This window comes from Opisthorchis viverrini (assembly GCF_000715545.1).
Source record: "Opisthorchis viverrini unplaced genomic scaffold opera_v5_4, whole genome shotgun sequence".
NCBI classification, from domain to species: domain Eukaryota; kingdom Metazoa; phylum Platyhelminthes; class Trematoda; order Opisthorchiida; family Opisthorchiidae; genus Opisthorchis; species Opisthorchis viverrini.
Genome location: NW_008751660.1, coordinates 1,961,968 through 1,977,346, shown reverse-complemented (window position 1 = coordinate 1,977,346; position 15,379 = coordinate 1,961,968). Strand labels below are relative to the sequence as shown.

General features: G+C 42.0%; 1 protein-coding gene across 1 annotated transcript in view; it reads right to left on the bottom strand.

Moving 5' to 3' along the window:
- Positions 1-15,379, bottom strand: part of T265_00434 (hypothetical protein) — a gene marked incomplete at both ends in the record, with an annotated part of 63,948 nt that overhangs the window by 8,998 nt on the left and 39,571 nt on the right. The window contains 2 exons of the mRNA XM_009164207.1: positions 2,624-3,058; positions 12,014-12,448. Of these exons, the coding sequence (XP_009162471.1) occupies positions 2,624-3,058; positions 12,014-12,448 (870 nt within the window). The remainder of the gene's footprint in view (positions 1-2,623; positions 3,059-12,013; positions 12,449-15,379) is intronic.

Below are 15,379 nucleotides of genomic sequence, written 5' to 3'. Positions count from 1 at the left end.
AAAACGCACGCAGTGAGGGTTCCTGCAGAGTCCACGTGCATAATTTAGTCTGTTGAATGTCATTGATTCACCTAACGATGGTCACAAATCATAAGTGTACCAAAATGTATCACACTGTGTAGAATGCTGTCCTCAATAAACAGTTGGGATGTGTCCAACGGAGCGCACATCCTATTGACGTTTTTCAACTCAGGACAGATTTCAGAAAGGTTTATCACGGATATCTGGCCGACTGTTTTGCGCGGATCCCCTTCATTCAAGTGCACAAACCCACCGTTAGGGCTGCCTAAAGAACTGCGTTTTGTTAGGCTCCCTGACCTGCTGATGGTACACACCTATTGATTAACTGAAGCCTGGAGATCATCAGCTTTTTTAAACAGTTACTGGGTCTTGGCATCTCACACTAAGCTACGTGCATGCAAAATTGCCTTCAGATCAAACGCATCTGACACTTTTTATACCACATTGTCGACGACCTACCACAGTAAGCCAGGTGGGCAGACGAGCGAATCATCGTATCGGTTGATCGAGGTGCTCGCCTTTGCAGCACGAATGTAAGAGCATCTGATCGCGCACGGGGATGGGCCGTGGCGAACAGGCTGGAACCAATCGCCCACAAGTCCACTGATCAATTTCGCGGTGGTATGGTCTTTTCCCATAGGTACATTCAGAAATTCAGATAGAAGCAATAAACCATTTTGCACAACTCACAACCTGTTCAACCAGTTGAGGCAGAGCATGGAGTGGATGTTTTAAACGAGATCTTGTAAAAATTATACAATAAGAGAGTTGCAGATTTTCAGTTGAGTCACAGTGCCCGAGGGAACAGTCTAGGAGTTTTAGTGAAACACGTCGGAAGCATCACTAAAATCGCAAATTTGGTGTGTTTAGGCCGGAATGATGAGTTTTTTTTAGTTTAATCTGTGTGTCATCGTTCTCCACCACTAAACTAGAAATGGATGTTGACATGTCAAGGTATTTTAAATGGATTGGAAGGTCGGAAATATGGTTTTTAAAAACATTGAAAATTAAAAAAAAATCACAAAACTTAGGACCCTGGTGATAAGCACTGCAAATGTTTACGACCGCACATCGTGGCCGCCAAATGTAGGCCTTGGAGGAATGAAAACTCCTTCAGAAATTTTTGTAATAAAAAGATGCATGGAAGTGATTCCACTGATATACTGGATATACTGAACACCGTCAGTTGAATCAATTGAATTATTGCAGCAGTGAATATCCAGATATGTTATACGTAGTTTTTGGGATAAACAACGTCAGGATAGAATTTATGGCGACAGTGGCAGTACAGATCGTACTGCGTTTGCAAACACAAAATGCTGTCTCCATAGAACCGCCCTGTAAGTTGTGGATATCGTAAGCACCCTTCGTGTGTATACTAACCTCCAAAGAGAGAAAGAAACAAAGAATACAAAGAAATCATTCGCAAGCTTTTTCGTCACCCACGTAATCTATTGGCTCTCCTGAAGTTACGTTTTATTGAAGAGCAGGTTGACTTCTATCACATCGCTTGGAAGAACATGTGGTAATGTGGTACATGTGGTTCTTCGAGCAGGTATTCGGCAATCTCCAGAAGGTTGGAGTTCAAGTCACGAAACTGCATCATAGATTGCAGTACTGCTGCTACAATATATATATATATATATATATATATATATATATATATATATATATATATATATATATATATATATATATATATATATATATATATATATATATATATATATATATATATATATATATATATATATATATATATATATATATATATATATATATATATATATATATATATATATATATATATATATATATATATATATATATATATATATATATATATATATATATATATATATATATATATATATATATATATATATATATATATATATATATATATATATATATATATATATATATATATATATATATATATATATATATATATATATATATATATATATATATATATATATATATATATATATATATATATATATATATATATATATATATATATATATATATATATATATATATATATATATATATATATATATATATATATATATATATATATATATATATATATATATATATATATATATGAAGCGGAGCGAGGAATAAGTTTCCGCATATATTCGAAACATCACCATTTGAATCGCTTCGAAACTTCCTAAAACACGTAAGGACGAAAAATATGTGCGCTTTCATTTCCAAAGCACGAAAATGGTCCGAAAGATCGGCATATTTAATAGGACTCACTGGAAACATCACCAACGAGAGATTTAGCTGGGTTCAAGATGAGTCTCTTGCAAAACGAAATTTGTGTGCAAATGTGTGTATTTCGCTCATTGATTTTTTTCAAACGCAGTAGTGTTGTGTGCAATTCACACCTACCCAGGGGTCTCTCATTTTTCTCGGTTGTATGGAAGTGAATCAACTTATTTGAGTGAAAGTTATCAATAAAGTCAAAATTGACCGTAAACTAACGATACAGTGATCGCGATATTCAGCTTCAGAGAGTGAACATTGATGACTTACTTGCTTTCATAAACTCAGTAGACGAGGAAACTTGCCTCATTCGAAAACTCACGTTAATGCTTGGATAACTGCAGATAACGAGTAGATTCGAAAGCCATTGCACAGTTTGACTAAGTGAATAGGCGGCAGCCCGGGGACCTTGGCGGAATATTTCAGCAACGATGAGTGCCGGAACAGGCCCTAGACCGAGCGCGAATCCACTCACATAGCAGAAGAGCAGAACGGCTGATAGGACTCCCATCGCCTGAGCAATAACACCCTCCTTAAGATGTGTGACCAAGTTGACAGTGATTGTGAGTAATGCAAGCGAGACGGCGACCACCAACGTGGGCCAAAGTAGTAGTGTTCGTCGCCCTTTTTTCTCAAGCAGAACGACGGATATAGACGTCACCAAGAAGTTGAAAACACCAATCGCTAGAACGCAGTATTCATTGTATTGATCGGAAAGTCCGGCTGTTTTGAACATTGTAGATGAATAGCTGATAACCTATGAGAGGAAAAGAAGCATGAACGAATCGGTTGGATTTGTGCAGACCATGTTGTGAAGACCCGTCAGCGGAACGGGCACACAAAGTAGAATATTTTGTCACTCGCTGCCAGAAAAATATTTACGTAAAGGAACAGGTTTGGAGCGTGAAATCCGGCGTTCTATGCTTACATTAGTTTAGCACCAGCAATATGTACTAAGCTGCGCATATGGGAAGACGGATTACTATCGGTCACGTTCAGTACGTTGGTGTTCAAGAACGGTTGATCAATCGCCTTCTTCCCTCAGTAGTTTCCACTGTATAACAGATTGATGTTTTATTGTCGTGCTTCAGTTATATTATATTTATGGCCGAGATCAAGCAAGTGGGTAAGCTGGTAGCATTCGTAACCGTTAGTACCTATTCGTATTCAAACAGACCATATCTAATAATAGACACACGCCACCAGAAAAGTGAATGGTTTATTTTTTTTGAGGATCAACATCAAATGTTCATATGGAACAGTCGTTTTGAGTTCTCCACCAAACAGGAATAGCAACCACTGGGATTCCAAAGATCTACCATTTCAAAAGGGCTATGCACGTGCAGTCCGGTTGCATTAACGTAAAAATAGGTTTTTAATGACCTACCACCCGTTTTCGAAAGTTCGGGCATTCTTCATCTACAAAATTCACCTCCAACTTGGACAAACAGTCGATCGGCACTGTCAAATCGGTTTTCACCAAGCGGCAGTATCAAGCCAGTAGTAAGCCAAATTTCTTTTGAAGTAGTTAAGGGCCTCAAAAAGTATTCCTTTCCGTATAGCACGTAAAATTCTACGCAAACTGCTGTTTGTGATGAGATCTAAGCAAGCACCATCCCTAGAGTATTCTAACCAACCCGTTAGGTACACCAGAAGCGAAAATCTTCTGTTAAGCTGATGGGAATTATCGCAAATACTATAATTCCTGAAATCCTTGTGGGAAAACTTTACACATAATTCTGGTGGACTCTTTCATCCGGTGAGAAAACAATTTATGAAAATGGTTAGATTGGTTCTCTCCAATAGAAAATCTGGTGTTCTATGAAAACCGGAGGGTCGTTTCAAACTTTGGCACTTTCTTAACCAGTGAACAACCAAACTGTCTTGCATGCCTTTACATGACTCAGCAAGGGCGGAGACCAGTATCAAATTAAGAGTCGCACATGATTGGGGGCGAGGGTCCTTCAACTCATGTCCTCTGAACGCAAATCCACAAGAGTAATTTATCTTTTTCTAGGAATACCAGACAAAACCTGGAATAATGACCGAGAGCTTCCTGTTTCCTAGGAGTGCCACTTAAAACAGATATATCCTTGATAAACCATGGTTGGAATCATCGACTTTCGGCAGTCCTGTGTTTTTGGAGGAGTGGAAAATCATTCGTCTGATTAGTCTCCATTAGGTGGATCAAGGTCAAGCAGCAGAAACCAGATCATTGAACAATCAAGGGTTTTTTGCCCATCCTGGATTGTAAACAGTGCTGGTAAGTCATAGAAGACTGTACTATACGTTGAACGTCAGCTTAAAGATCTCTGTTCGATTTTGTGGAGCATCTACCTTTCATTAAACAACACTTGGAACTGGTGGCCAGGGTTATACAACATCCGAGACTGACATTCATAAATCAACAATGCCAATTTTCACGTGCTTTGTTGGTCTAATGTATACAGTCCGACCGTTATACCATTGGTATGCAAAAAAAGTGGCAGACGGAGATTTATACCAGAGATGGAGCCGTCATCTGGCTGTTTGCATAGCGGGAGCGCCCTATGGAATGCTTGTTGCCATTTTACCACTCTCGTTATGCTGTTTGCCTTGCTTTCCACCACCTCCAAGCTTCCGCACACTCTTTATTGCATCCGTCCCATCATGCTTGAGCTTACTGACCATCCAGAATCCAGCATCTAAGCCCAAAGACTAGGGTGGAGACATGTGTCAGGCTTCTGTTTCGTAAGATGCTGTGTGGTTGTAGTATTGTTTGTTACGTTGGTCGTGTTTTGCCTTGATAGACGGTGAAAGTGGAGATATCCTTGCTGTGCATGTGCGGGAGGTAACCGGTAACGGGAGCAACTGGGTATACTTGCTGTGCATGTGCGGGAGGTAACCGGTAACGGGAGCAACAAACGTGGGTATAAGTTTAGAGAAAAAGCTGAGCTTGTTCAGGTTCAGATTTTTCGGATTGGCTTATTGGCCTATTTGTTCAAACTTCCTAAAACAAGACGCATGTGACAGTAGTCTACGTGTAACCGAGAGCAGGAGATCTGTCTCAGCAGTGGGCGATATCTCATACTGACCAAAGTCGACGTCACTTAACCATTCAATTCTGTACAGTAAGTCATCTCAAGTAATCGAAGTTGGAGCCGTCATCTGCGGACACCGACTTCCTCAAACAGAGAGGACCCTGCTTTGGTGACGTGGGTCAACACTGTCATAAAAGGCCAGCAGGTGGGAGAAAAGAGACAGAATGGTACAAGTCCGGGTACGTCTTACATGGGTCGCGGTTGGATGTAATTCGGTGCCTGTCTTGCTTCAGCCACTGGGAGGTAGCGGAATCTTACCACCACAATGGGATTCCATTGTGGAAGTTCATTCTCCAAAAAATGAATGATCATATATGTACTTCAAAGTGCTCCATAGTTTCGCAAAAGTACCCAAAAACGTCCTAACCCAATAGGGACGGTCAACTTTTGGTGCCGTATATTCTTACGCCGGTCGGACTGCCCCGATTCTGGAAAGAACAGCCAACTACTTCAGACGGATTACCTTCAGGATGATCTAAGTTGCAAGTATAAATCTTGACTCTTAAAAATTATTTAAGCTTAATCTGGTGGTTGTAACCGAACAATGGTCATTTAGATAATGAGCGACACTGATGGAGACGAGGACAAGTAGATATTTCGGGATTCCTCATTACATTACAGCATGAAACAAGTTAATGAAGCGCCTGGAATCTGAGTACGTTTCTTTGAATACTACAATGGCAACCTGACAGAGGACATACAAACCGTTATTTGGTATCTGAAAATAAAATGCAATGCTGGAAAAATTCTGCTATTTGCACTCTCATAATCATTTCGTTTGAACAGTTCTCCCTGAGTGCAGACGCAATTTTTCTGGTTAATCTATTCCAAAGAGAAGCGGGCATTGGACTCATGTTTTACTCTCATTACAACCAAAAGAGCTATTCTAGCTGACCAGCAGTCCACAAGTTTGAATAAGGTGGGGCAGCCGATCGGTCGTCGTTCGAGCGCTCGGACAAACCAATCTAATCGCTCAAGTCTGACCACGTTCGTCTGTCCGGACATCGTCATTCAGGTGCAACCAGATGGGGAGTTGAAACCAGCTAGCCTTGGTAAGTTTCTGTACTCATTTATCTACCTTACCTCCAAGGGTCGTTATAGTCGTTTTACTGGAATATGGCGAGTGATTGTCCGCTTGTTCTTAGGTGATGGCAGGGTTATTAGTTATCATACGTCAGTTATGATAAGCATCATTAGTTTACGACAAATACGCTCATTCCCATATCAACCAGATTTCTATGGGAGTCTGCTGAATCTCTCGTCTATGGTGTTCTTCAGCTGAATGTGCTCCACAATGGCCGCCTCATATTTCAGTTGGTCTGATATTCATTGGCATATTAATCCCAAAGCATGGCGTCCGAGGCCACCGGAAACATTTGTCCTAAAACTTGTTCTCCTCGTTTTCACCAGTTCACGTTCATTCCTGTTTGCACTTCGTGTTCCACGCGTGTCGCTACTATGTAGGGGGTGAACATGTTCACGCTTGGGCGATGTCAGTGGTTTGCCTGATACCTAGTACGGCGATCCAGTAGCTGTCCTGGTTGTGTCCATTAACTGACCCGACGGCCTTCCGAATTAGGTTGCACCACGGACATCTGACACCTGCTGGGCAACTTTTGGTCATAAACACGTCCGCATGTTTAGAACTCAGTTAAATTAATAGCCCTTCTAGGAGGGTGGAGCCCTCCATATGGACCAGTCCCTCTATGCCATCACTAGTCCCACTGTTATTTCATTTTTATCCGGAGGTTATTTCAACGGTCTTACGGTCGATCTTCTTGTTTCTCGCAAACTAAAGTAACCGGGATTATTTTGGCCATTTTAACTGAGTTATTTGTCATGAGGTTCTCACATAATACCAACCAGATGGGAGCGAATTGCCAATGAGGATAGGATAAATTTTCAACGGTCAGGACTGTCAGTACTAGTCACGTGCTAGTCGTACACCCGATACGAACTGATCGAATTCTGTCCAAATGAATATCTTCCAACCCGTCACTGACAACCAGAATTTAGGTCGGTTCTCTGCGCCAAATGTTTGTTCCGATCAAATCGGATGTCAGTCAAGGTGTTGGCCGATGCGGCAATCCGGACGGAATTACAGATTTTAGGTTCTTACGAACGAATCTGTCGGGCGAAGTAGAACAGCGATTAGAGACGAGGGTGAAACTAGAAAACAGGAAGTCACGTGCATCTGATCATCAGTCAATGCAGAATGCCTGCTTACTTTTGTTGCGACTTCGTTAACGAACACCTATTACGGTGGAAGTCGCAATCAGTCAGCTTCCAGTGAGTACTTCCAAAGCCTTACGCTATCGCATTCCAGGTAAGTGTTGCGTCCTTTCGGCAACAGATATGGCATAACTTTGCTAATTAGCGTGAAATCGTCTCAAAAATGCCACTGGGGCTAGCAAAGGGGAGGTTTCTGTGGCACTGGCTGCTAACCTTTTGGGGTCGCTGACTTATCAGCTACCCTTCCCGCGGGCGATCCTGGTTAATTCCTTAACCAAATAGTTTACTATTCCGTTAAATCCCCATTCGATGGAACTTTCCACTGTTTAAGTGTCTGAGTTGTCGGATAGGAAACATGAAGGTGAGACACAGATTACACATTCTGCAAATTTGTAAACCCCTGGTGTTCAAGACAGCAGTCTATGTGATTCTATCCTAAATTCATAAACTACCCTGTCAACGATGTTGCTTAGCACCGCCCTCAAGTATTCAGAAATTTGGTTTGGTGAACTTTTTCTCATAGAGTGATGCTGGATATTTTCGCTTCCTGACTCGAATGGGGAGGGGTGGGAAGTCTTGCCACCAACTGTAAGTAGTGAATAGATGGCCATTTCAGAATGACAGCTTTTTCCGGTTGAGTATAGCTTGCACCCGTGTGAACTTTGCAAATCCTTTTACTAACCATTCTAAAGAAACTTATTTTACTGAGCAAAGATTAGTTTGAACCTGCATGGTGGGAACGCTTGAGGTGGCATTCACTAGAGAACTGTCAAGTCTCCCGTTCATACAAGGTTGCTGGATATTTTCGCTTCCTGACACGAATGGGGAGGGGTGGGAAGTCTTGCCACCAACTGTAAGTAGTGAATAGATGGCCATTTCAGAATGACAGCTTTTTCCGGTTGAGTATAGCTTGCACCCGTGTGAACTTTGCAAATCCTTTTACTAACCATTCTAAAGAAACTTATTTTACTGAGCAAAGATTAGTTTGAACCTGCATGGTGTGAACGCTTGAGGTGGCATTCACTAGAGAACTGTCAAGTCTCCCGTTCATACAAGGTTGATGAGAACACCTCGACAACCTACGATCAGCTTCTCCCCCTTGGGGCTAATCCGGGAGGCGAAGTCCCCGAACTTCCCTCAAGCTTATGAAGCCAAGTTGGGCAGATTTCGACAAATATCCTCTTTTGTACACGAATTTGATTTTGCGTACGTCGTGATGCTCAGTTTTCTTGCTCACACTCATTTGCATAGAAATTCGGTTTTCACGGAGAACTCAACTGAATCTCGTTTATGAATGCACTGCACCAGGCTGCCTAGTGTTTCAGTTGGTGTGATATTTGAAGTATCGCAATACACTGTCCAAACTTAATACACTACTCACAAATTAGCCTAAAACTCTCCGACAGCCAACGATCGATTTCGTGTGCAACTGGGTACAGTTGTCGAATTCTGTTCAATTTGTATCTCAGTAAGGTTGAGGGAGACTCACGGCCTGCGCCTACCTGGTGATCCCAAAAAAGGCGAATCCGATCGTGGGCTGTTGAAGGGTCTTCAGCAACCTTACAATTAGTGTAGTGTATTACGACATGCTGAATATCGTACAAGCTGAAACCTAAGGTGGGCTGGTGCATCATATTCAGTTGAAGCGGAGAATCGCAAACGAGCTATTTAGCTGGATAAAGTTGAGTCAAATACGAATTCATGTGCAAATGAGAGTTCTTTTCTACTTCCGGTCACACGTTTACTGTTAGGTGAAACAGCTTTGTCTTGAATTCTACTGAACTGGAGATAGCGGCGTTGCAGAAGCGTGAGTCTAGCAATTAAAGGCTTGTTCCATGAGTCTGATACTTTGCGGACGATTCCGAAAGAAGGAACAAACAGAAAAGACAGCTTTTCCGATTTTAAGACCGTAATGTTAAACCCTAAAACGGAAGCCGTAGAAAACTTAGTCTAAATGAACTGATAGGGCGCCTAATCTTTGGGTTCCGCGAATCCCTATCTAATGAAGGCAACCTGAGAATGGTTAGTTAAAATGTGGCATCATATTTTCTTATTTGATGCTGCCAAAGTGGGCTGCGACCATTTAAATAGCTACTAATGTTGAGGATGCAATGGCAAATGGACACAAAGACAGTTTATTGGGAAACCTCTAGGACTGGTGAGTTTAAATATGACAAGACATCAGGAGTGAGTTAACAAATTTCGAATACCCACACTTAGTGCGTAATGATCTAACAGTTTGTCGTTCTCCGAAAAGTTTCACTTGCACAGAAGTGGTATCCAAATCGGTCTCGTTTGAACAAACCTTATCCTGTCTCAGCGCAGCAATTCCGGTTAGTCCGTACCTAAGAGGGGATGCACTGGATTCTGGTTTCATCCACATTTCGTTGGCTTGAATCCCGGTTATCTGATGCACAAGACGAAAGTGGCATAACCACGCCAGCAGCATCTGCTAGATATAAAGTAAGTATGAAGCCCGAACAGGCAAGCTTTTTTACGCCTGCGTGATGTGACTGTTTGGTTTCGAACGACCACTCAGTAAACACCATGGTTGTGTGAGCGACTAAACCCTAGTCAGGCATTACCAGTTACATGCACCTGAAACCAGCTGGACGCGTCGTTTTGTCCAGACGTGATGACTGAGTACAATTTTCGGCAAGATTAACGGTGTACACTGTCGATGAGCTCTAAAGAGACAAAAACATGAGTCCAGGACCTTTGTACTTTAGTGTGGACCAGTCAGAATAAGGTCGGTAGGAAAAGAATAGGACTATAAAAACACCAGTGATTTGAATACACAAAATTATCGTGTACTTCCTAAGAAGATCACGAGTTGACTCAGAAAATTAAGTCCCTCCCCTTGGAGGTTATGATCCAATTGTTGGACCCAGGTAGCTGTATCCAATCAGTAGATTCATCAGCCTAAGAATGAAGGCTGTGTGACAGCTCCCGCCCAATGACTGATGCTTTTCAGTAAGACAACTGAAGCAAACCCAGCGGTCAGAGATCCTCATTGTCCTGCTGTCCAGGCTGAGGCACCCTCTCGGTATCCAAGAGTGAGGTCCTCCATCATGAGCAAACTCCTATATCATCGGATGCCACCACTCTGACATCAGAGTTGACGTCCTGCTTTCTGTAAACACTTGATGGATCAACGCTTCCCTGCTAGTTCTGACATCTGCAATTCGCTTATCCTTTCCCACTCCGTCTAAGGGTTACTCTTATGTATGACAGCTAGACACTAGAAACTATTGTTAGTATAATGCTATCCATAGTGAAGTTGACCACGTGAATGACGAACCCATATTTTGACAAAGTTGAGGAACGTATCACTGATTTCCCCTTGGAGAGGTTCGATCAATGATTAGCACTTTTCCGCGCCACTGCAATTATACAAAATGGTTTTCTTCTTTTCAGTTGGATCATGTAAAGAAACGATATGTGCATGAAATTTCAGCTCCATTTGGAATACTGGCATGGAATGTTCAAGTTGGTGAATTTTTATCACTCACACTGGTTTTCAAATGCATCGGAATTGTACGTCCGAACCGTACAAATCGAAGTCGCTTTGTTGCTCAGGAATACCAAATTTGTCATTTCCGTTCAACACTAGCGTCATGCGCAGAGTAGAACTACATGATCGACGTCTCTAAGTATCAAAAGTCCTTAAACTAAGCAACGAATGAAAAATCCAGATTAAATTCGAATCAACTGGAAAAGTCTTGGAACCGACTGAGAAGCCATCGCTTCAGAAGGGCTTGGTAAACAGTCAGTAGTTTCTTCCAATGGTAGACTCCACCAAGAATCGGAATAGACTGTTATACGAACTCTCTGACTGGTGTGAGATGGAGGATTTTCCTCCATGAGATCAAACTTTCAGCTGTTCTGTCTGCACAAATGCTTTTGTATGATCTCAGTTGTGTCTTAGACAGAGAATGAATGAAGACAGAATAAGCCTCGGTGGCAACCGCGAAACACTTCGCGACTCCTTGGAAAGAAAAATATGTGCGCTTTCATTTCCAAAGCACGAAAATGGTCCGAAAGATCGGCATATTTAATAGGACTCACTGGAAACATCACCAACGAGAGATTTAGCTGGGTTCAAGATGAGTCTCTTGCAAAACGAAATTTGTGTGCAAATGTGTGTATTTCGCTCATTGATTTTTTTCAAACGCAGTAGTGTTGTGTGCAATTCACACCTACCCAGGGGTCTCTCATTTTTCTCGGTCGTATGGAAGTGAATCAACTTATTTGAGTGAAAGTTATCAATAAAGTCAAAATTGACCGTAAACTAACCATACAGTGATCGCGATATTCAGCTTCAGAGAGTGAACATTGATGACTTACTTGCTTTCATAAACTCAGTAGACGAGGAAGCTCGCCTCATTCGAAAAACTCACGTTAATGCTTGGATAACTGCAGATAACGAGTAGATTCGAAAGCCATTGCACAGTTTGACTAAGTGAATAGGCGGCAGCCCGGGGACCTTGGCGGAATATTTCAGCAACGATGAGTGCCGGAACAGGCCCTAGACCGAGCGCGAATCCACTCACATAGCAGAAGAGCAGAACGGCTGATAGGACTCCCATCGCCTGAGCAATAACACCCTCCTTAAGATGTGTGACCAAGTTGACAGTGATTGTGAGTAATGCAAGCGAGACGGCGACCACTAACGTGGGCCAAAGTAGTAGTGTTCGTCGCCCTTTTTTCTCAAGCAGAACGACGGATATAGACGTCACCAAGAAGTTGAAAACACCAATCGCTAGAACGCAGTATTCATTGTATTGACCAGAAAGTCCGGCTGTTTTGAACATTGTAGATGAATAGCTGATAACCTATGAGAGGAAAAGAAGCATGAACGAATCGGTTGGATTTGTGCAGACCATGTTGTGAAGACCCGTCAGCGGAACGGGCACACAAAGTAGAATATTTTGTCACTCGCTGCCAGAAAAATATTTACGTAAAGGAACAGGTTTGGAGCGTGAAATCCGGCGTTCTATGCTTACATTAGTTTAGCACCAGCAATATGTACTAAGCTGCGCATATGGGAAGACGGATTAATATCGGTAACGTTCAGTACGTTGGTGTTCAGGAACGGTTGATCAATCGCCTTCTTCCCTCAGTAGTTTCCACTGTATAACAGATTGATGTTTTATTGTCGTGCTTCAGTTATATTATATTTATGGCCGAGATCAAGCAAGTGGGTAAGCTGGTAGCATTCGTAACCGTTAGTACCTATTCGTATTCAAACAGACCATATCTAATAATAGACACACGCCACCAGAAAAGTGAATGGTTTATTTTTTTTGAGGATCAACATCAAATGTTCATATGGAACAGTCGTTTTGAGTTCTCCACCAAACAGGAATAGCAACCACTGGGTTTCCAAAGATCTACCATTTCAAAAGGGCTATGCACGTTCGGTCCGGTTACATTAACGTAAAAATAGGTTTTTAATGACCTACCACCCGTTTTCGAAAGTTCGGGCATTCTTCATCTACAAAATTCACCTCCAACTTGGACAAACAGTCGATCGGCACTGTCAAATCGGTTTTCACCAAGCGGCAGTATCAAGCCAGTAGTAAGCCAAATTTCTTTTGAAGTAGTTAAGGGCCTCAAAAAGTATTCCTTTCCGTATAGCACGTAAAATTCTACGCAAACTGCTGTTTGTGATGAGATCTAAGCAAGCACCATCCCTAGAGTATTCTAACCAACCCGTTAGGTACACCAGAAGCGAAAATCTTCTGTTAAGCTGATGGGAATTATCGCAAATACTATAATTCCTGAAATCCTTGTGGGAAAACTTTACACATAATTCTGGTGGACTCTTTCATCCGGTGAGAAAACAATTTATGAAAATGGTTAGATTGGTTCTCTCCAATAGAAAATCTGGTGTTCTATGAAAACCGGAGGGTCGTTTCAAACTTTGGCACTTTCTTAACCAGTGAACAACCAAACTGTCTTGCATGCCTTTACAAGACTCAGCAAGGGCGGAGACCAGTATCAAATTAAGAGTCGCACATGATTGGGGGCGAGGGTCCTTCAACTCATGTCCTCTGAACGCAAATCCACAAGAGTAATTTATCTTTTTCTAGGAATACCAGACAAAACCTGGAATAATGACCGAGAGCTTCCTGTTTCCTAGGAGTGCCACTTAAAACAGATATATCCTTGATAAACCATGGTTGGAATCATCGACTTTCGGCAGTCCTGTGTTTTTGGAGGAGTGGAAAATCATTCGTCTATTTAGTCTCCATTAGGTGGATCAAGGTCAAGCAGCAGAAACCAGATCATTGAACAATCAAGGGTTTTTTGCCCATCCTGGATGTAAACAGTCGCTATATATTGGACGTGAACAAAGATCTACCGATTTTTTTTATATTCAAGTCCTTGTTTAGGAGTATATAGCTCGGGTAATGATATAAAACAGTTAGCATAGACAAACCCTTCCGAATATTCTGGAAATAAAGGTTCCACGATCTTTCGATGGGGTTACCACTCTCGTTATGCTGTTTGCCTTGCCTTCCACCACCTCTTTATTGCATCCGTCCCATATTCACATCAATAATCATAATCAGCATCATTGATAGCATGACATCAGCGTTCTACACTGATGCTTCGCTGCCATAAAACTATGATTTATATGGAATTCCCATTGTGAGTGAACGAATAACAGTGGACGGGGAATGGACGTAATGCTAGCTTACTAAAATAATTGCGGGGCACCTAAACCTCCAGACACTCACTCAGGCAATTTGGATGGAAACTGACAACATCGATTAGCGGTCATATCTTGCAGCATATCCAAATAGCCGCAGTGGGGATCGCGCGGTCCCCGTCCTTGAAGGCGTGGAATTCATCATTGAACAGGCTGAGCTGACCCGTGGAGAAAAACTGATAGCAGAAGATGGGCTACCAACTGCGCATAGTACCCTTCCGATGCAACAAAACTCAGGCAAACGCAACCTATAAAAACGGTGCATTTATAAACTACTGGAAAATTTTGCGTTACAAAATACCGTAGAGGACTATAACCAGGAGTGGAACACCTTCACGTCCCTTTGTACGACGTCAAAAAAGGCATTTTTACGCTTTGAAATTACAGGGAGTCAAATTTTCGTTACCGAAGGCCGTGTTCAGAATGACCTGAATTCCCACTGATGTTAATAAGCATCTGGACCTCCAATCTCACGTGATCAACATACACACGCACACAGACGCGCGCATAGGCACACATCACCGGCCACTTTAGATCTCCCGGTGTGGACAACCTTTAATACGCCGTACATGTTTATGTGAACACAGCTCGATAGGTCGCTGGTACATGTGGGAAGTGCATAGGCAGTAAATCTGATGAAATCGACAGTAAGTTGCCACTCCTTACACATCCATAACCAAGAGCAGACAAGACTATCAGGTTGGAAGATTGATTACTAGAGCCGTAGAAGCAAACCACCAATTATCTATTCTACCAAATAATTGATACTACTGCCACCGGGAAGAACGAAATGTGATTTTTAGTCAGAGGAATATGGTCGCTTCTTGGCAAATGAAAGAGACATATAGACAGACGGAGCATGTAACACCAGAAGAATGTTCGTCCAGTGAGGCATATTCCTTTGTGCGAGGCTTTCTGTGGGAAAGAATACAAAGAAATCTGACGAAAGTGCCTGGCATTGATTTTTAGCTAACTTTCCTGCGTAATATTCTCGGCCGCCATGTGGCTTAAAGAGCGCGTTAACGAAAAACTGTGCGTAGCATGCATC